Genomic DNA, 25,622 nt, shown 5'->3' with positions numbered 1-25,622 from the left:
CTTAGTTCTGTAACCAACTCTGCGCTGTTGTGACCTGGCCCTAAAACCTCATTGGTGTCAACTTTCTAGGCTCAGAAGGTCTTATGGCTCTGAAATCTACTAGAAACAGTCTGGCGTGAACCCCTCCAGTGATATCTCAAAGGGGGAGGAGTAATTACTAAACTATGAACCCAGGATTGTTCAGACCTTTCAGATGGAAGTCTGTCCCTGAAAGCTGTCCCAGGTTCTGATTCTGGCCAGCTCTATAATGCCACTTCCTAAAGCCACTTCTGGAACACCAGCAAAAAGACCCCAAAAACCAAGCCAAACCAAACAATCCCATAGCCTTATCATTTTCTTGTCCTGATTTGAGCTCCACAGTTGGCTCCAGCATCATCCCTTCCAGCTGAAGCATCTGGTAGGGATTTGCTATACAACAGTAAGTACTGCAATTCATTAGAATAATTTCTGGCTAATGAAGAGACGACAGCAAACTATCTTGCAAAGCCAAGTAATGAATCTATTAACCGAGGAAATGAATTCTGTGACACATAATAGCTTCCAAATCTAAGGAAGGAAGATGTTTTGAGCACAGAACACGAACCCCCCTGGAAGCTTTCACAATTGCTCTCCAGACCACCCATTCCCCCGTGGAAGCTGCAGCACTTGCTAGATTGGTTGCGTAAGGGTTGATAAGCATTTTGGTTTCTCTTGCGTATCGCGCGCACACACAAAAGATCCAGATTACTCATTTTCAATGCCATGTATTCACTATTATGCACTTCTTGCTTGGTAGGAACTGGACTGGTTCCAATACTTAATTGGCTCCATGACCACAAAGTTTTCAACGAGGGAGATTTCTGCACAACTAGATAGATAGATAGATAGATAGATAGATAGATAGATAGATGTGATGGGGAAGTGTTTATAAGTCGAATCTCCTTCTATGACCCAGAAGAGGGCACATCGCACTGCATAAGGAACACAAATCCTGAGCATTGTGTGGAAAAGACAATGATCACTCAAACTCATAATAATAATAATAATAATAATAATAATAATAATAATAATAATATATTATTTATACCCCGCCCATCTGGCTGGGCCTCCCCAGCCACTCTGGGTGGCTTCCATAGAAACCAAAAATACACTAAAATATCACACGTTAAAAACTTCCCTGAACAGGGCTGCCTTAAGATGTCTTCTGAATGTCAGGTAGTTGTTTATCGCTTTGACATCTGCTGGAAGGGCGTTCCACAGGGCGGGCGCCACTACCGAGAAGGCCCTCTGCCTGGTTCCCCGTAGCTTTGCTTCTCGCAATGAGGGAACCGCCAGAAGGCCCTCAGAGCTGGACCTCAGCGTCCAGGCAGAACGATGGGGGTGGAGACGCTCCTTCAGGTATACTGGACCGAGGCCGTTTAGGGTTTTAAAGGTCAGCACCAACACTTTGAATTTTGCTCGGAAACGTACTGGGAGCCAATGTAGGTCTTTCAAGACCGGTGTTATATGGTCTCAGCGGCCACCCCCAGTCACCAGTCTAGCTGCCGCATTCTGGATTAGTTGTAGTTTCCGAGTCACCTTCAAAGGTAGCCCCACGTAGTCCAAGCGGGAGATAACCAGAGCATGCACCACTCTGGCGAGATAGTCCGCAGGCAGATAGGGTCTCAGCCTACGTACCAGATGGAGCTGGTAAACAGCTGCCCTGGACATAGATTTGACTTGTGCCTCCATGGACAGCTGTGAGTCCAAAATGACTCCCAGGCTGCGCACCAGGTCCTTCAGGGGCACAGTTACCCCATTCAGGACCAGGGAATCCTCCACACCTGCCCGCCTCCTGTCCCCCAAAAACAGTACTTCTGTCTTGTCAGGATTCAACGTCACACTCTGGTCTATGGGATTGGGATCACAGGTGATTGCATAGTAAATCATATTTAGCAGCTGACTGTTCAGCTAGTTGGAGATATATATATATATATATATATATATATATATATATATATATGATTACGCTCTATTAGATCTTATCTTTAAGCAACAAGAACAAACATCAAACTTTGCCCTGTACACCCCTAAAAATAGGGCTTTCCTCCTCCCTGAAAAAAGCTCAACAACTGTGACCTGAACCCCATAAAATCGGGGCTTTTCTTCCCAAAACGGGGTAGATCACTGCCAGTTTTTAACTCTGTAAGTAGATCACAGTCTCTTGGGAGCTGGCCACCCCTGTTCTATGTGAAACCCACCCTGCCATTCTTCCTTAAAAAAGAACAGAAGCTGCCACCTTGTGGTCAAGAGCTCATATTTAACAGATTGACTCATTCATACATGATGTAGCAGTAACATGTTCTGTAATGCACATGCAGATGCATGTTAGCCACATTCCCAACATATGTAAGTACACACTTCTAAAAAATATTGCATATTTACAGACCCATAGATTTATTGACCTTAGGACGGCTTACTTTACTCTTTTCGGCTCCTGCTGAAAACATTTTTTGTTTACATACATAGATAATTTTATTTACGTATATGCTGCCTTTCCAAACCATGCTCAAGGTTACTTTAAAAAAGTGGAAGAAACACACAACTACAACATAACAAAAGTAGTCATAATCAATAAATGAAATATTAAAAAATAACTAAACTGAACCATTTCCACAGAAATCACAAGATCTAAAATAAAACCAATATCAAGAACAGCAACAATGCCCCCCAAACAAGACCCCAGCGCAAGAACCTATAAACCTATCCAGACTTACAGATCGTTGACATATGTTTTAAGCTGGTCTTTAGCTTATTGTTGATTTTTTTTCTTTAGCTTTTAGACCGTTATTTTAAATTGATAACACTGCTTTGTTTTTTAACAATCAAGCAGTATATAAATTTTATGAAATAAAACAACAATAGATTTCAACTTGTTTTTTTAAAAAACAAATAAAAGGATTTCACAGTGTTGGTGCTGACCTTTAAAGCCCTAAATGGCCTGGTCCAGTATATCTGAAGGAGCATCTCCACCCCCATCGTTCTACCCGGACACTGAGGTCCAGCGCTGAGGTCTTTCTGGTGGTTCCCTCACTGCGAGAAGCCAAGTTACAGGGAACCAGGCAGAGGGCCTTCTCGGTAGTGGCGCCCGCCCTGTGGAATGCCCTCCCACCAGATGTCAAAGAGAACAACAACTACCAGACTTTTAAAAGACAACTGAAGGCAGCCCTGTTTAGGGAAGCTTTTAATGTTTGATGTATTTTGGTATTTTAATATTTTGTTGGAAGCCGCCCAGAGTGGCTGGGGAAGCCCAGCCAGATGGGCGGGGTATAAATAAATAAATAAATAATTCTCTTGGCCCTGTTGCTTAGACAGCCTGGCTGCCCTGCTCAGAGAGGGCGAACCGGGCACTCGCTGCTCCCCCCCCAATTACCTTCATCCTTTTGCCCATTTGCTACCTTGAGCACCTGCACTTCGCCATATGTGCCATGCCATGTTGCCGAGTAGCACTGCAGTCCAGGGAGGTGGGGAAATGAACAGAAGGATATCGTGCCAGTTGGTTTAAAGCAGGCACCCCCCAACTCAGCCCTCCAGATGTTTTGGGACTACAACTCCCATCATCCCTAGCTAACAGGACCAGAGGTCATGGATGATGGGAATTGTAGTCCCAAAACATCTGGAGGGCCGAGTTTGGGGGTATCTGCTTTAAAGTGACTATGTGCTACCATAAAAAAATGTGGACCGGCATATCAGTTCTAAGAGAACATAAAAGAAATAATTTACCTGGCTCTTGTGCGACTTTGGATTTCGGTTTCACACAGATGATTCTGGATTTCATGGGTGCCGCCTGCTGTGGCTCCTGGCGCTCTTTCTGTATGTCAGTCATTAAATGTCATGTTAGTTAGACCATCAACTAGATGTTGGAATGTTCAGAACAAACAAAAAAAGGCTTAATAGGAACAAAAGAAGCTGCCTTATACCAAGGCAGGCCACTGTTCCCCCTAGCTCCCATCAGATGTCAAAGAGATAAACAACTACCTAACATTTAGAAGACATCTGAAGGCAGCCCTGTTCAGGGAAATTTTAATGTATTTTTCATCTTTGTTGGAAGCCGCCCAGAGTGGCTGGGGAAACCCAGCTAGACAGGCGGGGTACAAATAATAAATTATTACTATTATTATTATTATTATTATTATTATTATTATTATTATTATTATTATTATTATCTCAGTATTGTCTACACAGACTGGGTTTCAGCAAGGGAACCTTTCTCAGCCCTTCTTGTAGATGCCGCTAGAGTTTGAACCAGGGACCTTCTGATTGCAGATGCCCTACCACTGAGCTATAGCTCCCCCCCCCCCATTTTAAAAAGCTCGTTTAAGAAAAAAAGGTGCATTTATCTTTTCTTAGAAAAGTGTGGATCGTAATGCATGTCTGTCTTTTCAGATAAGACTACAACCAAGAAGTAAAATTGAGCTGATTAAATGTGATTGTCCGTGGTTGTCAAATGTGCTAGCTGGGACAAAGGAAGGCACCGGTGCTGTGGACATAATTCAACAAGAAGGCAGGCACCGTCCCATACCCTCCAACATTTCTCCGATGAAAACAGGGACGTCCCATTCTATAACGATAATTTTACTATTTACAACCCCACACATCTTACTGGGTTGCCCCAGCCACTCTAGGCAGCTTCCAACAAATATAAAAACCTCTCTGATAGTCCCAAAATTGTGAACTCCCTCTCTACCCTTGTCTTTGACACCTGAGCTATATATTTTAGGACCCACAGTATTCTCTTGCTCACAATCTGTTTTAACTGTTTTTCATGTTGTGCTTTTAAATGTAACCCGCCCTGGGATGTCACAGTGAAGGAAAACCAATAAAGGAAAACTAAGGTAAAGGTAAAGGGACCCCTGACCATTAGGTCCAGTCGTGGCCGACTCTGGGGTTGCGCCGCTCATCTCGCTTTATTGGCCAAGGGAGCCGGCGTACAGCTTCTGGGTCATGTGGCCAGCATTGACTAAGCCACTTCTGGCGAACCAGAGCAGTGCACGGAAATGCCATTTACCGTATTTTTCGCTCGATAACACGCACCTGACCATAACACGCACGTGGTTTTTAGAGGAGGAAAACAAGAAAAAAATATTCTAAACGAAACAGTAGATGTATGATTTTTGTGGTTCATGCTGTGGCCACAGACATGTGATCTGATGGTGAGTTTGGGGTGACCCAGTGCAAAAATCCTGAGGATCCATGTGGATCCGTGCTTTGTAACCACGTTTTAAGTGGGGAGGGAAGGAAAAGAACTCAAGGGACAAGAAGCACGCGTGGGGTGTGTGTGTGTGTGTGTGGAGAAGGAGCTTTTCGGGGAGCTGAGCGGGGAGGAGGGAGGGAAAGAGCACTGTTGCTTTAAAGGTATACTTAAGGTATTTGCCCTGTGCCTGGGTTTTTTTCCATTTAACAGTTTGCAGCCTTTTCCTTCTGCTCCTTGTTTTGAGGCAGAATAGATTTGAGCAAGTGAGGAGGACTTGGATTGCAGGGGATTCGCCATTAGCTGTGTAAAAGCGCTCCTCCTTGCAGCCTGAGTGATAAGCAGCCACCAGCAGCAATAGAATGTAGCACAAAAAAGCGGTAGGGGCACTAGGACCCAGACAATGCTCAAATCTATCCTGCCTGAAAACAGCTGAGAAGCGGGGGATAGCCTTTTCTTTTACTTCCTGGTTTTCACTGCTCTCCGTGGCTCAGAGCTCCAGGTTGGTTTTTTGTTTTTTGTTTGCTTCTGGTTGCTTAAATTTTATCCTTCCTGATCCAAGCCCTCCTGTCCCTCTGCAGCCTCATTGCTCCGTTTAGAGCTGAGGCTGCAGCAGCTGTTGCTGGCTACTTTAAAAGCGCCTGCTGGCTTTGAAGCGCCTGCCTTCTCCCGGCTCGCTATGGCTCCCGTCTGTCCCTCCTCCCGTGTAAGCGGCTGCTGCCCGCTTTGCTGCCATGCCTCTCCTTCCCTCCCTCCTCCTCGGCTCCTCCCCCTCCTCCTGGCTGCAAAGCAAGCAAAGCTAGAGCCGTGCAAAGCCCTGCAAGCGGCTCCCGCTTTGCTTGGCTGACGGCAGCCACGGCTCCAATCCAGTGCATTCGCTCCTTAACACGCACAGGCATTTTCCCTTACTTTCTAGAAGCAAAAAAGTGCGTGTTATGGAGCGAAAATTACGGTACCTTCCCGCCGGAGCGGTACCTATTTATCTACTTGCACTTTGGCGTGCTTTCGAACTGCTAGGTTGGCAGGAGCTGGGACCGAGCAACGGGAGCTCATCCCGTGCGTGGGGATTCGAACCACCGACCTTCTGATCGGCAGGTCCTAGGCTCTGTGGTTTAACCCACCCGCGTCCCTCAAAGGAAAACTAATAACTAATAAATAGGAAAAATAATAAAGAACAACTGAAGGCAGCCCCACCTTACGTTGGGTGACATTAACACAATCCAAACAGTCTAGGTGTTTTGTTTGCAAAAATGCACACACAAACCCACAATGTATTTAGGTACAGTAAGCCTGCAACTTACATAGGGGTTATGTTCCGGGGATTGTGCATAAAGACAAAGTAATGTATAGTCAAAACTATACAAGGTTCAAGGGTGGGTGGGATTGCCTCAATTTTTCTCTCAAACTCCGCAACCTTTTTGCCCCTTTTAACTTTTTTTGTCCATGCCATTTAGATGTGTGCAAGTTGCAGGTTTACTGTCCTGGTCTACTAAAGATGCATTACCTGGGATACGCCGTCCAAGCGCGGTGCCAAATTGCTATCTCCCTGCGCTGTTGGAGAAACTGGTCGATCCAGCTCAGCCATGGTCATTGGCCCACAAGTAGCAGCAGCGCCTCCAATAACTTCTCCTGAGAGATTTAAACCAGATTTAAAGCACATAGCAAAGCTAAAATTAAAAACAAAATAATACATTACTCCAAAAACAACCCTAATGAATCAAAGCGAGAGGGACCGCCATCCTCCCAAGCACCTGGGATTCTCTTGGCTGCGAAGGTGCTATTTAGACTCATTTGTAAGCTACCCTCAAAAGAAAAAAAGCAATTCTCTTGCCTACTCATCATACTCTGAGCACAACTCCCATGTCAAAAAGTAGGGGGGCTCTTTGTACTTCTCTGCGTGCGTACTGGTGATTTTTTTCTGGAACAACTGCAGCGTGGACTTTGCCAAGAGCCTGAGAAAGCTTTGAAACTGAGAAATCCTCAGCTTGTTCTCATTGGCATCACAAAAAGGTTTTAGCCATAAATCTCTTTAATATCACCCTTTTGAAATTTTTGCACATTGGAAAAAAGAAAACCACAGTGAATGTTTTTGAAGAGGGTTGGCACAGACAAAATGAGGCCAATCTTTTAACTGGAGATGGGAGTGTTACGTTTGCTATAACTGCGGTTAACGCTGGTACCAACCAGGTCCCCTGCTTGACTAAAGCTTTTGAACTAGTGGCTTTAATCCAGTTAGCTTAAGAATCCTGGTTAAGTAAGGAATCCATCTAGCTCAAAACTTTGGTTGATGCTGCTGCTGATGTATTGCTGAATCACAGCTTGGGGGGAATTTGTGTCGGAGACAGGGGAATGCAGCATTCAATCACATGGTTAAGAGACTAGCCCTGTGGCATCAGCACTGGCCCAGACTGACTTTGTGGAATAATTTATTTTTAAGCAGAGCAGACATTAATGCACAACCTCAGAGCTCCTAAGAATCCAAGCACATGAATTTATGAGCCTTCCAAGCAGATAGGTACATTATAAAGGTTTGCAGCACAGAAAGTCATTTTATTATGTGGACAAGCAAAATAACCCAGCACACTCTAATTAAAAACAGAGTAATTTGCTGCAAGATGCACAACACATTTGCAGACTCTCTGAAAGGAACAGTATAACCTGTTGCAACATCAACAGCACTGAGCCGACTGCACTTCGACTCAGAGCTGAAATTTTTATAGCTAAGCCATTAGCTACAGAAAACACTGATTTATACTGGAAATGTTGATAGCGCCACAATTATCACTTGGCAGCTCAAGCAGACATGACCAGCTCATAAACTCTTGGAACCACTCACAGAATTTATGACATACAAAGCAAAGGCAGCTCACAAGACTGAAGACATGCTATAGGCCATGAGCCCTGGAATGCTGTACTGTATCAGTTGTCACGTGATTATTCCCCCCCCCCCCCAATATCCAAACCGAACCCCCACTTTTAAGCAGAAAGATTAGCATAATATGTATTTCTTCAATACATACACAAGGTCAGACTCTGGAAATATGTAATATTTTATAAGAAGGTGATGTAATGGGCTATTTGATTGTTAAACTTCTAAATTATAACACAGGAACAAGACTGAAATAAAAAACAGCACTTAACCGTAACTGTTGATGGATTGATGCATGGTCTCATGCTGCACCTTATACATATAATTTTTTAAAAAAGGAATTAGCCTCAAAAGTGGCAGCCATTCAAAAAATAATAATTACCAAGAATTTTAGTTTTTCCTGGAAAAGACTCTTGTGTGTTGAATGCGCTATTCTAACTGAGCTGTGTTTTTTTCCTGCTTTTGCAAAATAAAAGCGCTACTCATGGAGAAGTTAGAGGTTTTCCTACCAGGTTGTTTTCTGGAAGTGGTTAACAAAGAGATCAACATAGGAAGGTGCTTTATATATAGCCAGACAATCAGCTATCCTGGAAAAACGTGAAAAGTGGGGTGCCACAGGGTTCTGTCCTGGGCCTATTGTTGTTCAACGTCTTTATAAATGATATGGACAAAGGAATTGAGGGGTGCTCATTAAATCTGCAGATGACACCAAACTTGGAGGGGTAGCTAATGCCACAGAAGAAAGAATCGGGATTCAAAACAGATTGAAGAACAGGGCACAAACTAACAAATTGCATTTCAATAGGGACAAGTGTAAGGTTCTGCACTTAGTCAGGAAGAATCAGATACATAAATATAGGATGGGGGAGACCTGGCTTACTAGCAGTACATGTGAAAAGGATCTAGGGGTCTTGGTGGACCACAAGCTTAACATAAGTCAACAGTGTGATGCAGCAGCAAAAAATGCTAGTGCTATTCTAGGCTGCATCAACAGAAGTATAGTGTCCAGATCAAGGGAAGTAATAAGGTAAAGGTACCCCTGCCCGTACGGGCCAGTCTTGACAGACTCTAGGGTTGTGCGCCCATCTCACTCAAGAGGCCGGGGGCCAGCGCTGTCCGGAGACACTTTCCGGGTCACGTGGCCAGCGTGACGAAGCTGCATCTGGCGAGCCAGCGCAGCACACGGAAACGGCGTTTACCTTCCCGCCAGTAAGCGGTCCCTATTTATCTACTTGCACCCGGGGGTGCTTTCGAACTGCTAGGTTGGCAGGCGCTGGGACCGAGCAACGGGAGCGCACCCCGCCGCGGGGATTCGAACCGCCGACCTTTCGATCAGCAAGCCCTAGACGCTGAGGCTTTTACCCACAGCGCCACCCGCGTCCCTTTTAAGGGAAGTAATAGTACCACTCTATTCTGCCTTAGTCAGACCACACTTGGAATACAGTGTCCAGTTTGCGGCACAACAATCTAAGAAAGATGTTGACAAGCTGGAACATGTGCTGAGGAGGGAAAGATGATAAAGGGTCTGGAAACCAAGCCTTATGAGGAGTGGTTGAAGGAGTTGGGCACATTTAGCCAGGAAAAGAAGGGACTGAGAGGAGATATGCATTACACTGCTAACCAGTAGCAAGGGACATTTTCAAGCAAATTCTGTACTCTATTTAGGAAACCCCAGAAAAAATATATTTTAAAACTTGCACCTGCAAACCTGTCATATTGTCCCGAAGATGTTGCGCGCTGAGGTGGCTTTTTAGAAACCCGGCTGCTAGGCTGGTCCATGTAAACACCACGTCCCATCAGGATGGTTTCTGCAGCTTCCGTCAGCTTCGGCCGCTGCCCCTCGCTGAGTTCCCCAGCACTGTCACTTGTGTTCTGGAGTAAAAGGGAGAGAAACCGAGGTGAGAGAAGGGAGGGGGCAATATTCCGTCACCCAGACTACTGTGAGGCAGATTTCCTCCCCACACCCCACCCACTCTGACAAATACCCCACACAGAGTGGAGCATGGGATCACAGGTGTGATCTGTTCTATTTTGAGAAATGAACATACCTCACTCCGACAGATCTCTTCCTGGGAAGCAAGTGGTGCTTGGTTTAGTCTTGAGAAAAGGGAGAGGACTGGGTCCTTGTGGTATCCTCTGTGAGGTCTGTGTAACACTTGTCCTTCGCTTGGAGGATCAAAATCCTGAAAGATGAACAACAGCATACTTTAAAAAAAATAAATGCATAAAACACAGTCAAACCTCGGCTCCCGAACGCTGAAAACCCGTAAGTAAATGCTGCGGTTTTCGAATGTTTTTGTGAACCCGAACGTCCGATGTGACTTCTGCTTGAGTGCAAGAAGTTCTTGCAACCAATCGGAAGCTGCGCCTTGGTTGTCGAACATTTTGGAAGCCGAATGGACTTCTGGAATGGATTATGTTTGACAACCAAGGTTTGACTGTAAAAGCATTCATTACTGAGGTCAGTCACTCTTCTGAAGCCTTGGGAGACACTTTCAATGACACAGTAGTTTAGTGCATAGGGGCATCAACACACTCTGTGCTGCTGCAATCATCATCATCATCATCATTAGTGTTCCACATATGGTCCAAGGTGATGTACAAAATATCCTGAAGGAGTGTTTCCACCCCCATCATTCAGCCCAGACGCTGAGGTCCAGCATCAAGGGCCTTCTGGCAGTTCCCTCATTGTGAGAAGTGAAGCTACAAGGAACCAGACAGAGGGCCTTCTCGGTAGGGGTGCCACCCTGTGGAACGCCCTCCCGTCAGGAGATGAGTAATTATATAACATTTAGGAAACATCTGAACGCAGCCCTGTATAGGGAAGCTTTTTAAGGTTTAATGTTTTACTATGTTTTTATATATACTGGAAGGTGCCCAGAGTGGCTGGGGCAACCCAGTAAGATGGGCGGGGTACAAACAAACAATTATTTTTTCACTGTTTTGTAATAGCTTTTATTATTATTAAAGAATCTCACTCATCCATTCACTCCTAGCTTTGGTTTGGCTTAGAGATACCGTATTTTTTGCTCTATAAGACTCGCTTTTTCCCTCCTAAAAAGTAAGGGGAAATGTGTGTGCGTCTTATGGAGTGAATGCAGGCTGCGCAGCTATCCCAGAAGCCAGAACAGCAAGAGGGATTGCTGCTTTCACTGTGCAGCGATCCCTCTTGCTGTTCTGGCTTCTGAGATTCAGAATATTTTTTTTCTTGTTTTCCTCCTCCAAAAACTAGGTGCGTCTTGTGTCTGGTGCGTCTTATAGAGCGAAAAATACGGGTATGTGCAAAACTCAGCCACTGCCTCTGACCAAACCGGCCCATTCGTCTATCTGGACCATTTAGAGATTGCTACCTGGGGAGAACCCAGTTTTCTGCTGCCGCCACCCTGAAGACCCCATCAATTTTGGCAGTGTCTAGTTAAATGATTTCATTACCATCTCATGGGCGTCATGAAGAGTGCTGGTCATACTGTCACTTAGATTTGGAAGAGACAATCCTCCTTCTGCAAAAGCTGGAAGGAAAAACATAACAAGCATGCACTTACGCACGGTAGGCGAAGACACAAATCCATTCCACTTGCAAAATAACGAAATACAGTGGTACCTCGGGTTACAGACGCTTCAGGTTACAGACTCCGCTAACCCAGAAATAGTACCTCGGGTTAAGAACTTGGCTTCAAGATGAGAACAAAAATCGTGCTTTGGTGGCACGGCAGCAGCAGGAGGCCCCATTAGCTAAAGTGGTGCTTCAAGTTAAGAACAGTTTCAGGTTAAGAACGGACCTCCGGAACAAATTAAGTACTTAACCCGAGGTACCACTGTAGGAGGTTAAAAACAAGGACTGAAACAAGTTTTGGCACAGAGGGTTCCAAGCTTTCAGGTGGGCGGGGGAGGTTCTCCTGCATTTATTTTTCCCCTCCTGCATTTATTTTCAGGCCACTGTGCAGTTCTTCCACCCCACAACTTCTCTGCTTTCCTTCGGGTGGGGTCACACCATAAATGCAATGACACCACAGCATTACACAGCCAATCAGATCTGGAGGCATGTAGGGCTGGGCGATATCAGCTTTTCAACACCGTGGTGTATTGCCAGCCAAACATCGCGGTTTGGCGATACACTGCGATTTTGAAAAAACAAGATGCATTGGTCTCTGCCTGCAAGACACCGGGTGAAACTGCCCCAGCTCTCACCTTGAGAGGTGAGACAGCTTCACCCAGGCTCGCGGGCTCGGACAATGCACCTTGTTTGTGCCGCTCAGCTGTGGGGAGGGAATGAAAGCTTACACCAAGAACAAACTTAGTTGGTCTCCAAGGTGCTACTGGACAATTTTTATTTATATATATATTCCTCCCAGCTGAGACAGCCCGTGCTCTTGCAGCTCGCATACAAGCGGGCAGAGGATCAAGGTTTCTTTAACTGCTCACCTGGGCAGTTTCATGGAGCCCCCACACTGCCCCCGGCTCACAGGAGCCAGCGCCAGGCTGGGGGCTCCTTTAACTGCTCGACTGAGGCAAGAACAGCTGCACACTCCTCAGTCGAGCAGTTTAAAGAGGGAAGAACAAGCTGCTATTGGCTTTCTCTCTCTGTGTCGTATGAGGGCAGACTGGGATGGTGGTTCTACACTAGTGATATATTGCTGAATGGAACCGCCGCTCTTGATTCCCTCCAGCAGACGCTGCTAGGAGAGGGACCCAGGAGCACTGACGGTTTCACCAACATCACGGTCAGCTCCTCATACCGGTCCTGGGCGATAAATTGATATATTGCCCAGGCCTAGTGGCATGAGAGTGTCACGGATGGCAAACTGTTTTGCTCCAGCTCTGAAATAGTCAGTGTTGTGGTGTAAGGGAAGAAATAATGCTTCCCCATTGCAAAAAGATAATGCTTTGTTTTGCCAAGCTGAAAGAGTTTAATTAATTTAAAGCAGGGGAACGTTTAAAAAAGATAGGCTTCCTCTCCCTTGTAGTAAGGTAAAGGGACCCCTGACCATTAGGTCCAGTCGTGGCCGACTCTGGAGCTGCGGCGCTCATCTCGCTTGACTGGCCAAGGGAGCTGGCATACAGCTTCCGGGTCATGTGGCCAGCATGACTAAGCCGCTTCTGGCGAACCAGAGCAGCGCACGGAAACGCTGTTTACCTTCCCGCCAGAGAGGTACCTATTTATCTCCTTGCACTCTGACGTGCTTTCGAACTGCTAGGTTGGCAGGAGCAGGGACCGAGCAACGGGAGCTCACCCCGTGCGTGGGGATTCGAACTGCCGACCTTCTGATCGGCAAGTCCTAGGCTCTGTGGTTTAACCCACAGCGCCACCTGCGCCCCCTCCCTTGTAGTATGTAGTGAATTCTACCAAAATTCTACCACCTCCACCACCGCCTGATATGACCTCCAGAAGAAAAAACAAGTTGCTGATTATAGGAACAAAGGAAACTGCTGGCTCCCAAATCAGACCAATGATGCACCTAACTCAGTATTGTTTGAACTCACTGGCAGAGGATGGAATTTGGGCCATTTCTGCATGCAAATCAGATTCCCTGCCACTGAGCTATGGGCCCTTCCACATGTTCCATAAGTCTTGCAAGGTGACTGTCAGGGAACTGCCATCAGTGCCGGAGGGAGAGAGCAAAAGCCAGAGGGATTATAGAGAGCGTCCAGGGATTGGGAGAAGCAGCCCATCTTCTGGGGAAGAGAATCAGCGTAGCACCAGTGGAGAAGGGGGGCAGATGGGGGAAGCGGCAAGGTGGTCCCATGACTCCTTGCCTGAGACCAGCGGGGAGAGTAGGGGGTCCTCCGTTGCCCACGCCCTACTTGCGCACAAGGCTTTCGCGCAGAGAGGGTAGGCGGAGACTAGGCGTCAAAGAGCTTCTTTGCTGGAAGAAGTTTAAGAAAGGCCCACTGACGGATTCTGCCAGCGACTGAGTCAGCCACGGGTGAGTGGCGTCCGGACAGATAAAGTTTACTTTGGCAGCCCAGCCAGGTGTTTGCACCCAGTCAGGGAGATAGTTGCCCGCTTGCACACGAGCAACCCCTTAGAAACCATTACAGTCACCCTCAGAGCTCTCACACTATTAAGAGGGGATGTATTCAGTCTTGGAACAATTAGAAAATCAAAAACAAAATGCTAAAGAAAAAGAGCTGGAAATAGCCTCACCTTTTGCAGCCAGCAGCTGTCCATAACTGTAGAGAATTTCTCCTTCTGAGATTGGCCTCCCCGTGGTCTCAGTTTCCGTGGCGGTCAGACTGCTCTCCTCTGTGGAAAGGCCAGAACTGGGGGTGGGCACAGAAGGGGATGGAGCCCTGGGCTCCTGCAGGGGCGGTTCGTCGGGCTCAGTTGGCTCAGGAGCTGGCAAGACCAAAGTGTCCGGCTCTTCGTGTTTGGCCACAGACATTATGCTAAAAATGACAAATAATAATAATAATAATAAAGAGCACCGTCAAAAACTGATGCCACACATTACTAACATTGCTTAAACCTTCACCAGTTTGTCAAAAATGTCTTTTCTGTCTTTAATTTTACTTGTCCACAAAATGGGGTTTTTTTATGATCACACTTGTTTGGGCAACGTTAGAGCGTAATCTGTTAGGATATTGATGTTCCGTTCCACCCGAACAGATGTGTGGAGCTGTTGTATGTCACATGTCTGTTTACATTCCAGCACAGCTTGCTGGGAACTTCCGTTTGTGTATAGCTTTTGCCTTACTCTTGCTCTTCTTGCTCTTAGACATGAAGGAGAGCTGACATGTTTTCTTTGTCTTAATCTATGGTGAATAGACTGCTTGTAAATATGCTTCACATATGCCTCTGTCCGCCCTTCTGTCGCGAAGAGTTAATTACTCTGCTGATTAGAGCGTGGTCCAGCTTCTGAAGAGTTCTGAAGTTGCGGGTCGCTGTTTGATGCTGTTCCAAGGACCGGAGATCACCCAGCTACTGGCCAGTGGGCCAGAGCCAGCTGGGGGCCTGCAAATTGCCCCCGTTTCCTTGGATGCATCCCAACATAATCAACAAAAATGAAAAACGGTTCGCTATAAAATAATGCACAACTCACAGACACTCTGGCTGGATCAGGACAATTCATCTCAGCTCTCTCCCTTCTGCTTCCTTGCTAACAGTACCTGTTCCCTCTAAATAACAACTACTCATCACGCCCACTTCAGGTAATAGTGCCAAGAGGACAACTCCTTCCTTGGCAAAAAACCTAGCTAGCTAGCCTCACAGTGCACTGCTTTATGGGTGAATCACTGTTAAGGTGACCCGGAAACTGCAATTAATCCAGAATGCAGCAGCTAGACTGGTGACTGGAAGTGGCTGCCGGGACCACAAAACACTGGTCCTGAGAGGTCTGCATTGGCTCCCAGTATATTTCTGAGCACAATTCAAAGTGTTGGTGCTGACCTTTAAAGCCCTAAACGGCCTCGGTCCTGTATACCTGAAGGAGCGTCTCACCCCCATCGTTCAGCCCGGACACTGAGATCCAGCGCCGAGGGCCTTCTGGCGGTTCCCTCATTGAGAGAAGTGAGGTTACAGGGAACCAGACAGAGGGCCTTCTCGGTAGTGGCGCCCGCCCTGTGGAACGCCCTCCCTTCAGATGTGAAGGAAATAAGCAGCTATCTTCTCTTTAAAAGACATCTGAAGGCAGCCCTTTTTAGGGAAGTTTTTAATGTTTAATGCTGTATTGTGTTTTTAATATTCGATTGGGAGCCGCCCAGAGTGGCTGGGGAAACTCAGCCAGATGGGCGGGGTATAAATAACAAATAATTATTATTATATTATAATTACGTACCAATATTTCACCAATATTTCACTGAATGTTTCTTGATAGACTCTCTTTTTTACTGATACGTTTCATTTTTATATAAGAATTTAATATTAATAATAGTAGCATTTGTTCATCAACTTTCCACAAAAAGGCGACTCAAAAGAGGACTTCTAGAGCCATAAAACGCACAAGGCTGACAAACATTTATAAGCAAACACAGTGGTAAAAAGGATGGAACCTAAACTGCCCAGGTGTGCACCACAAAAAGGCCTCTGAATGCCAGTTGCCGGGTATCACTAGCAGATCAGGACCTGTCTGCGAGTTCCCAGCTGGGATCTGGCTGGCCATTGTGAGAACAGGATGCTGGACGAGATGGGCCATTGGTCTGATCCGGCAAGCTCTTATTATGTTGTCAATCAACCCAAAGCCAGGGGAAATAAGGGTGTCTGAAAGTTGACAGTGATGCCTCCAGGAGTGTTAAAATGTTGTAGTTATAGATTTTTCTTTTTTAGCAATCTTATTGCGTTTTATGTAAACCACTACGGGATTTTGCATATTAAGTTGAATATAAATATTAGTAATAAATCAGTACTTCTCTTTTTTGTTGCAGCTAAGAAGTTTGCAAGAGGAAGATTGGAAGGTGATTTTTTGTCAAGTGTTACGACTCACAGAGGTGCTGGGCGATAGCTCCCTTCTTCTTCACTCTGCAGGCTGGGCTTCTCTTCTTCCAGAGGAAGTTCTGCATCTCCCCAGGGGTTTGGAGGTGTCTGCCTTTCCACCATTCCTCTGCCTGGGACATGCTCGGATACAGGAGGGCTAGGCGTGGCTACTCTGGGCGGTGAAGCCACAGGGGTGACCACAGGGGTAGCCACTGGGCTGATGGCGGCTCCAGCCTTGGATCCTACAAAAAGAAGGGATAAAGAAATGCCAAGCCAAGCTATGTTGCTGCAGCAAAGAAATGTATGACTCTTCCCTGAAAACATTCCACTTGCTGCATGAAGCAAATATACAGGTGACACTTGGAAAATTAGAATATCATGGAAAAGTTCATTTATTTCAGTAATTCAACTGAAAAGGTGAAACTAATATATGAGGCTAATGACATGAAAAGTGAGATATGTCAAGCCTTTGCTATAATTGTGATGATTATGGCGTACAGCTGATGAAAACCCCAAATTATCAATTTCAGAAAATTAGAATATTAAAGGAAATCAGCAAAACAAGGATTGCAAATAGAGCAATATTGGACTTCTGAGAAGTAGAAGCATGCATATGTACTCAGTACTTGGTTTGGGCCCCTTTTGCATCAATTACTGCCTCAATGCAGCGTGGCATGGATGCTCTCAGCCTGTGGCACTGCTGAGGTGTTATGGAAGACCAGGATGCTTCAATAGCAGCCTTCAGCTCTTCTGCATTGCTCAGTCTCATGTCTCTCATCTGTCTCTTGGCAATGCCCCATAGATTCTCTGGGGTTCAGGTCAGGCGAGTTTGCTGGCCAATCAAGCACAGTAATCCCATGGGCATTGCACCAGGTTTTGGTACTTTGGGCAGTGTGGGCAGGTGCCAAAGTCCTGCTGGAAAATGAAGTCAGCATCCCCATAAAGCTCGTCTGCGGAAGGAAGCATGAAGTGCTCCAAAATCTCCTGGTAGACGGCTGCATTGACCCTGGACTTAATGAAGCACAGTGGACCAACACCAGCTGATGACATGGCTCCCCAAATCTCTTTTCTGATGAGAGCAGCTTTTGCATCTCATTTGGAAACCAAGGACCCAGAGTCTGGAGGAAGAATGGGGAGGCACACAACACCAGATGCTTGAAGTCCAGTGTGAAGTTTCCACAGTCTGTGTTGATTTCATTTAATATTCTAATTTTCTGAAATTGTTAATTTGGGGTTTTCATCAGTTGTACGCCATAATCATCACAATGATAACAAATAAAGGCTTGACATATCTTGATTTGCATGTCATGAGTCTATCTCATATATTAGTTTCACCTTTTCAGTTGAATTACTGAAATAAATTAACTTTTCCATGATATTCTAATTTTCCGAGTTTCACCTGTACACTCGACAGTCCAGACTGGTCAAGAACAAACTACCGTATTTTTCGCTCCATAAGACGCACCAGACCACAAGACGCACCTAGTTTTTGGAGGAGGAAAACAAGAAGAAGAAAATCTGACTCTCTGAAGCCAGAACAGCAAGAGGGATCGCTGCACAGTGAAAGCAGCAATCCCTCTTGCTGTTCTGGCTTCTGTGATAGCCACGCAGCCTGCATTCACTTCATAAGACGCGCACACATTTCCCCTTACTTTTTAGGAGGGAAAAAGTGAGTCTTATAGAGCAAAAAATACGGTAATTGCTTTCTGTTTCTATTCCCAATTGCTTTGAAGTTCTGAAAGTTCCCAGAGTGTGGTTCCAAAGTATGCCAAATCTGATTTCTGTTTTTGATGGAATTACAAACTTGGTGGATCAGGGAAATGCTGTGGACATGATGTATCTCGATTTCAGAAAGGCTTTTGACAATGTCCCCCATCATATGCTCGAGAGCAAGCTGGTAAAAGGTGGGCTGAACATTTTCCGACTCGAAGATTCAATGATTCTACAATTCTATTATTCTATGATTGATCCCTTCCCCAAACCTAGATACACAGAAGAATTACTAGAATAATTTTGATAGCTCATAGCAGAAGAGGCTTGTGTTGTAGTTTTGGAGGGTGGGGTGATGACAACCCAACTCCCAATATTCCAATCAATCAAGAAAGCTCTTTCTGGAAAATTAAAATACACCATGCTTGAAAACAAAGCTGATGAGTGTAATTAATTTAGCAACTTTTCTACTCTGATAACCTGTTTTGATACCTGCTGCTGTTTGCTGCCTCAGATCAGAATCTCCATCAATTTCAGTTACAGACAGAGAGGACTCTGGAGTTTTCACTGGAGACGGTTCTTTTGGAGGAGGAGGGGATGGAGGAGGCGTGGCTTCAGGTGTGCCGAGTGGAGTAGACAGTATTGTTTCCTGGGGGAAAAACACACACAAAGGCAATTGAAAGAAAGTAGTAAAGCTGTTACAAAATATTCCCTCCACTTTATTTTAAATAATCAAATCTGAATGGGAGAGGAAGAGCCAGGAATTCAAAGCTTACAGGACGTAGGATTTCTGTGACAGTGAGAGCACAGTTCAAGGGGAAGTGAGATGGAATATTGATTGGACTTAGTCTAGCATGCAAATGTTTCTGAATCTCAAGAAAACCCACAAGCAATAAATAAAGGACATGTGCTTATTCTTATGGTTAATAAAAGCTTACCCTTTCGAATCAAAACATAAACGGAGCATAAATGGTATTGGGCTACATTTACAATTTGCAGCAGCTACACGCAGAATGTGTGTGGGTTAGCCTCAAGCAATGCCAAGTATTTTCAGTCTGGGCTGATTTTGGGTGAATGCTATGTATTTATTTTCCAGGAGAAGGAGCAGTTTCAGGACAAACTGCAAGAAGTCTGAAATTCTGGGTTTTTAAACAACAGTGGACCGAGAGCCCTATATTTAGCAATTTAGCTTGTCAACCAGTTGCCTATAGACCCACCTTGCAGCAAGTCCACTTGCCCAGACAACAATTTCTTCTGGTCAAACAAATGGCCAAACTTGTTGCTGAAGTCACTGTCTGACATAGGGAGTGTGCACCTTGGCCCTGGAGCACACACCAGTAATGCAAAGAGTGACTCTGGGAATGTGCAGAGTATATTTCTGCCTCGCTTAGTTCCCAGCCAAAAGAAAACTGCAGTGTCCAGGTCAGGAGATGTAACTTCCAGGCTCGTTTCAGTGCTGGCAACAGATTCAGAAGTTGCACACCATCTTTGCCAAATAGGGGCAGGAAGACCAGAAAGCCTCTTATTTCAAACTTTTGTCATTGTTGCTTACATGCTGCAAGAAGCAAAATGCCAAGGGTGGTATTCAGCTAAGTTTTACTCAAGAGTAGACCCACTGAAAGGAATGAACTTGACTTGGGTCCATTAATTTCAGTTGGTCCACTCTGAATAAAACTTAGTTGAATACTATCCAATTACTACAAAATAAATAAACAAACCCCCAATTCTTAATCACAAATCACAAACAAAAAGAAACAAGTCACCTTTTCTGGTAAGGGTGTTGTGGTCTGAGGAACAACAACAGCAGAGGCTGCCTGCTGGCTTTCGCTGTCACCCAGCATAACGGCAACTGTCTCAGCAAGAGCTTCATTCACAAAATGTCTAATAATGTCCGAATCCACAGGGAGACCGGCGTCGACAAACAGCTGAAAACCCCCGGTACCTGCTGCTTCAACTAAAGATAAACCAGAACACAGGCAAGAACCAAATATTAAGGCTTGTATACTATTTTTTTTGACAACGTAATAATCATAAATAAGTAAGAATATGAATGGGCACCCCACCACCAAGACCATTCCATTGTAGCTATCCAACCTCCCAAAATTTCAACACACCTTGTGATGGCTTGAACCCTTTCCGTTTTAACAGTACAAGTTCTACAAACACCTTCCATATCTCCTCAAGATCGTTTCTCCTGCGTATTCCCCATCTAACCTTAAAGGCACATGTTAATTTATCATTAATAGCTATATCCCACACCTCTTTATACCATTCTTCCATTTTATATTCTGCTTGAAAAATGGACCCACAGGGTCAGGGGGAGGAGCAGACAGAAATCAAGACCCTCTGCATAAATTTTAAGCGGATTTTTTCTGTTTGTGCTAGAGTGATATTTGGATCCAAGGTGACGTGCTTGTGTGGCAAAAGCCGTCCTTGATTTTCAGATTTCTGGCATGCAGAAAAACTTCCTTTTCTTTAAAAAGTATGCTACTTCAACATAAGGCAAAATCATGTATGATATGGATAGAGAGAAGGAAGTTATTCTTCCTCTTCTATAATATTTGAATGTGGTGGTCACCCACTGAAATTGATTGGCAGTGTATTCTTTTCTAAAATCAGGAAGTACTTCTTTACACAATGCCTAACTCACTAGCAGAGTTCACTACCAAGAGATGTGCTGGTACCTGATGGCTTAAGTCAGCCTACCCACAACCTAGTGCCTTCCAGATATTTAGAACTTAAAGGCGGCTTTAGGAGGGGGCTCAGACAAACTCAGGAAGAAGCCGTCTCTCTAACAATGGCTCTCACCCAGTTTAGCTAAATGGAGACTCCAGGTTCAGGAGCAGTATGCTTTAGAATACCAGTTGTTGGGTGATAACGTCAGTGCCAATCTAGCTTCTGACTATCTCAACACCACATGGGAGGACACAGTCCCAGAGATATGCTGGTCTACCTAGGCCAAAGATGGCCTTTGGAGGCCACCAGAAGCATTCTGAATTCAACCAGGTAACTAACTATATGTCAGCCAGCGGAGTTCTCTTAGCGCTGGAGCAATATGAACCAACACCATGCTGCTGTGTTCTTGAAGGAGAACTCCAAGCACAGAACACACGTTTAGTGGACCCTACAATTCCCGCTGGCATTCTTACATTATTATACATAATAAAAATACTTTGCCGCATTGAGCTTATCTGAGGGGTAGGGTAGGGTAATTACTTGAAACCTAAAAAAGGGGAGGGAGTGTTAAGGTTGAGAACTGTGTGTGTGGGTTATTTTTTTGGCCTGGCTTGAGCAAGTCTCTTGAAACACCTTTCTCGGTTGAGCTAAACCAAAGCAAGGCTCTAATCTCAAATCAGGCTATTCAGAACATTTGTTTTCCTTGGATCAGTCCACTTTCTGTAAATACTTGCCTCCATTGGGGGTTGGGGAAGCGACAAAGAGAGAAAAATATTGCAGCTTTTGCTTACCGATGTCTGAGGATACATCTTGGTTGTCCTCGCTCTCTGACAAGCTTGTGTTGGGCACTGCTTCTTTCTGGGGTGGAAACATCCCACTGATGATTCGTGCCATTACTTCCTGCTCCACCCTGGTGGAATAATGATTTCTATATTTAATGCACCTGCCTTTATGCTGTTTATACCAAATACAGAAGAGCAGAGTTAGAAGCCTTGGCCTGCAGGCTCCCAGCATCCAAATGAAGCAGCCATCTCCCTCTGCCTAACGGTAGGGCTGGCCCAGCTGCAGCCGATGGGAATTGCAGGCCAACAACATCTGAATGGATGTGGGGGACACCAGCTTAATCCCTTACATTGTGTGGCTAACAAAAACCAAGGCCAAGTACGTGTAACGTGTACGTGTTTACCCATTCTTCCTTCCCTCCATCACGGCCTCCACAGCCTTAATGCAAGACCATGAATTTCTAAGAGCAAGGATCTGTTTTGCACAGGTTGCTCTGTAAAACGCCACATACATGGATGGTCCTAGAGAGCTAATGACATTCCATCAGCGCATCAACATTGTACCGCGCCTGCTCTGGGAACTCACCAGCCAACCAGCTTGTTTTCCAGGGTCTCCCGTTTTTCTATGATCTCATCCAGAATGTCTGCTGTGGGCTGAGGAACAGCAGGTGGAAAAGGAGGGCCACTGTATTTTGGAGAAGCGGTTTCTCCTTGTCTGTCGAAATGTAGAACCGGCTCGGAGAATTCCGGGACGTCATCATCTCCTTCGTCCTAATGACAACAAAGGCTAATTTAACACTGCGCAGCCAGGCAGTATTTCAGTACACCTCCATTAGCAATAAATTTCATTGAGTGCAGGGTCCAGCACGCTCGACATTCAGAAATGTTGGCAACAACGCTGTGCTTCACAAGAAGTTGTGCAAATTTCAAAAAATGGCATACAGACTTATTCTGCATAGCAAGGCACAACCACAACATTGTAGGCAGCTGAGTGGGTCTGGGGACTCTCTAAGTAGCACGGACGGCAAATTTTTAGGACCAGATTCCCCTCCCTGTAAGCTCCATTACATTTCTTAATCCAATTTCCTATTCCCATCAGCCATAAGGTCTTTGCTAATGTCGGTAGCCAAGTGCTTTGCCAATCCCATCAGCTACATTGACACGGGTCCCTCATGAGCAGGGAAGACCATACTTTGAAAATAGATGTAGCGAAAACAACTTGGAAGAGCACAAACCTGACTCAAGAGGGTATTACAAAAGTAGAATATCCACTTACTTATTTATAGTCCAAGATCCATAAAGCTTCTTTAGGCATGGCTAGAAGAATGTTTGACTTCAACCTTTGACCAGAAGCCCCTTGAAAGCTAACAGCACCTTAGAAACTCTTTTTGAAAATACTCATTTCAAAAAAAGGGGTTACCACCTGGCTTTTAAGACTCCTGTTCACCAAAACCAACCACCACCACAAGCAAAATCAAGGAACAAAGTCCTCCTGGGCACAGAAAACCAGGCATGTGGTTCTCTGAATCACTGACAAATATTTCTATCCAAATTTTCTGTTCTAACTATGCTTCATTTACTTTTATTCTTTTTTCCCGTCCTTTACCTTGATGCAGAGCTTGCCCTATCCCTCAAGCTCACAGCAGGTAATGTTTTTATACTACCTCTGCATTCACAAGTCCTGCAAGGTAGGGCTTATTAGCATTCCCATTTTGCAGATGAAAAATTGAGATGGTGGGCAACTTGCTCCAGGTCACAAATTATTCCATGTCAGAATAATAATAATGATAATAATAATGATGATGATAATAATAATAATAATAATAATAATAATAATAATAATATATTATTTATACCCTGCCCATCTGGCTGAGTTTCCCCAGCCATTCAAATGCAGGTCTCCCACTGCCTTTGACCATGTTCTGCCATCTCAAGCATTGCTTCTAGAGAAAGCATCTATTCATATGCACACTTTACAACTCACCTGAATTTCTGCGACAAATTGTATTCTGCACATTAAAATTTATGTTGCATGCGAATGTTAAAGTTCAAAAAAAGTGTGTGTGTATATAGATATATTCACAGACATAAGTACTGGCAAACATTTTCTCCCCACTGGAACAACGGTATTCATAGTTATCTTTCATTCTGACAGCAAATTCTACCCAATATCTAATTACTGGACAGCATTTCTCCCCATAGGTTTCGTTTGTGTTTCTGTTTCAATGAAACTGTCAGTGAAGAATTGAAAAATATAACACAGAAGGCTACTACCCTTAGTTTATATATTTTTCATAAATAAAAAGTGAGTATTCTGCCAAACACTTTGTGGGCATTTCCTTTGTGTGCATGTGATCTCAACAAAGCTGTTATGAGGCTTTTCTTCTGATGTCTCAAGTATTTCTCCCTTCAAGTATTTCTATGCTTTCAGATTAAAGTTAATCCTTCCACATCTTCAGGCTCATCGTTTAGGCAAACCCAAGCCAAACATGTGCTAGAGTTGGAATGTTTTTGTGGTCGAACACTCGGCCAAGACTGCCAAGGATGCAGGATGAAAGCAAAGCCTGAGAAAATGGGGAAAAGGATAAGGGGCAGGAAAAAACCCCCGCCTCTTGCTCACATCTAAAAAAGAGAGAGATGATCCTGGTGCCGTTTATTGCTGCTTCATAAGCACAAGCTGGAAATAAATGACCAGGAGGTTTCACTTTACTTATTAAAAAAGAAAGGAAGCATCTCAAATGAGAAGCGTTCTGGCTTCTGACACAGCTGCAGCTTAGGTAAAAGAGTAGAAAATATTACAACTCCTTCCAAATTAAGAAAATAAATGAAAAGAAAGCAAACTGCAAGAATTCAACACTGCAGTTATACAAAGCTAATCTCCAATTGTGCATTGCTGAAACTGTTGTCACGACAATGATGATACAAAGTGAAATTGGACGGCCAATTGGATGATACAGAATGAGGTTGGATGGCAATCTGTCATGGATGCTGTAGCTGAGATTCCAGCATTGCAGGGGGTGGACTAGATGACCCTTGGGTCCCTTCCAACTCTATGAATCTATGAAATACAATTAAGATAGCCTTTTGCATTTATGAATAGCAGGATTACAGAAACAGTTTCATTAATAGGTGGCCCAGAATCTCACTAGCCAATGCACTTCTCTAAATCTTAACTCAGGGAACATATTTTGGGGGAAAGGAACATGGAAATTCAATGGTACACAGAAGTTAGGACATTCACTGGATTGTGATTAGTGATTAGCTTACATCACCTTGCTGACAAAGGTCCGTATAGTTAAAGCCATGGATTTCCCAGTAGTGATGTATGGAAGTGAGAGCTGGACCATAAAGAAGGCTGATTGCCGAAGAATTGATGCTTTTGAATTCTGGTGCTGGAGGAGACTCTTGAGAGTCCCATGGACTGCAAGAAGATCAAACCTATCCATTCTGAAGGAAATCAGCCCTGAGTGCTCACTGGAAGGACAGATCCTGAAGCTGAGGCGCCAATACTTTGGCCACCTCATGAGAAGTGAAGACTCCCTGGAAAAGACCCTGATGTTGGGAAAGATGGAGGGCACAAGAAGAAGGGGGCGACAGAGAGTGAGATGGTTGGACAGTCTTCTCGAAGCTACCAGCATGAGTTTGACCAAACTGCGGGAGGCAGTGGAAGACAGGAGTGCCTGGCGTGCTCTGGTCCATGGGGTCACGAAGAGTCAGATACGACTAAACAACAACAATAACAACAACAACAAGGGGCTGTGAAAAAGCAGCCAAGAGAGAAGGAAAAACCAGGGATTGGATTGTGCTCAGCATTGGTAGCCTTCTTTACTCTCTCTTTTCACCCTTGATAGCAAACAGAAAGTGGAGGAGTCTATGCCATGCTTGGGGGCTTCCTCTTCCATTCCAGCCCCTCAAAAAGATCTCCAGATGCACGAATTGCTGAATTTCCAACTACTCTGTGGTTTT

General features: G+C 44.8%; 1 protein-coding gene across 8 annotated transcripts in view; it reads right to left on the bottom strand.

Annotated features, from left to right (window-relative positions):
- The window catches only part of KIAA0586 (KIAA0586 ortholog), a 76,601-nt gene that overhangs the window by 16,568 nt on the left and 34,411 nt on the right, over positions 1-25,622 (bottom strand). For 7 of the 8 annotated variants that reach the window (XM_077918929.1, XM_028733085.2, XM_077919083.1 and 4 more), the window contains exons 22-30: positions 22,243-22,427; positions 21,666-21,784; positions 19,962-20,152; positions 18,691-18,847; positions 16,499-16,730; positions 14,224-14,465; positions 11,511-11,587; positions 10,127-10,261; positions 9,672-9,950 (exon numbers count right to left, since the gene is read on the bottom strand). In XM_077918929.1, the coding sequence (XP_077775055.1) occupies positions 9,687-9,950; positions 10,127-10,261; positions 11,511-11,587; positions 14,224-14,465; positions 16,499-16,730; positions 18,691-18,847; positions 19,962-20,152; positions 21,666-21,784; positions 22,243-22,427 (1,602 nt within the window). In that variant the 3' untranslated portion in view covers positions 9,672-9,686. Of the gene's footprint in view, positions 1-3,741; positions 3,830-6,713; positions 6,839-9,671; positions 9,951-10,126; positions 10,262-11,510; positions 11,588-14,223; positions 14,466-16,498; positions 16,731-18,690; positions 18,848-19,961; positions 20,153-21,665; positions 21,785-22,242; positions 22,428-25,622 lie in introns of those variants that run through there. The other variant, XM_028733520.2, reaches the window with a different exon arrangement.

The sequence above is a fragment of the Podarcis muralis genome, chromosome 1 (assembly GCF_964188315.1).
Source record: "Podarcis muralis chromosome 1, rPodMur119.hap1.1, whole genome shotgun sequence".
Lineage (NCBI taxonomy): Eukaryota > Metazoa > Chordata > Lepidosauria > Squamata > Lacertidae > Podarcis > Podarcis muralis.
The sequence above is the reverse complement of the archived record's forward strand: the minus strand, read 5'-3'. Positions and strand labels throughout refer to the sequence as shown.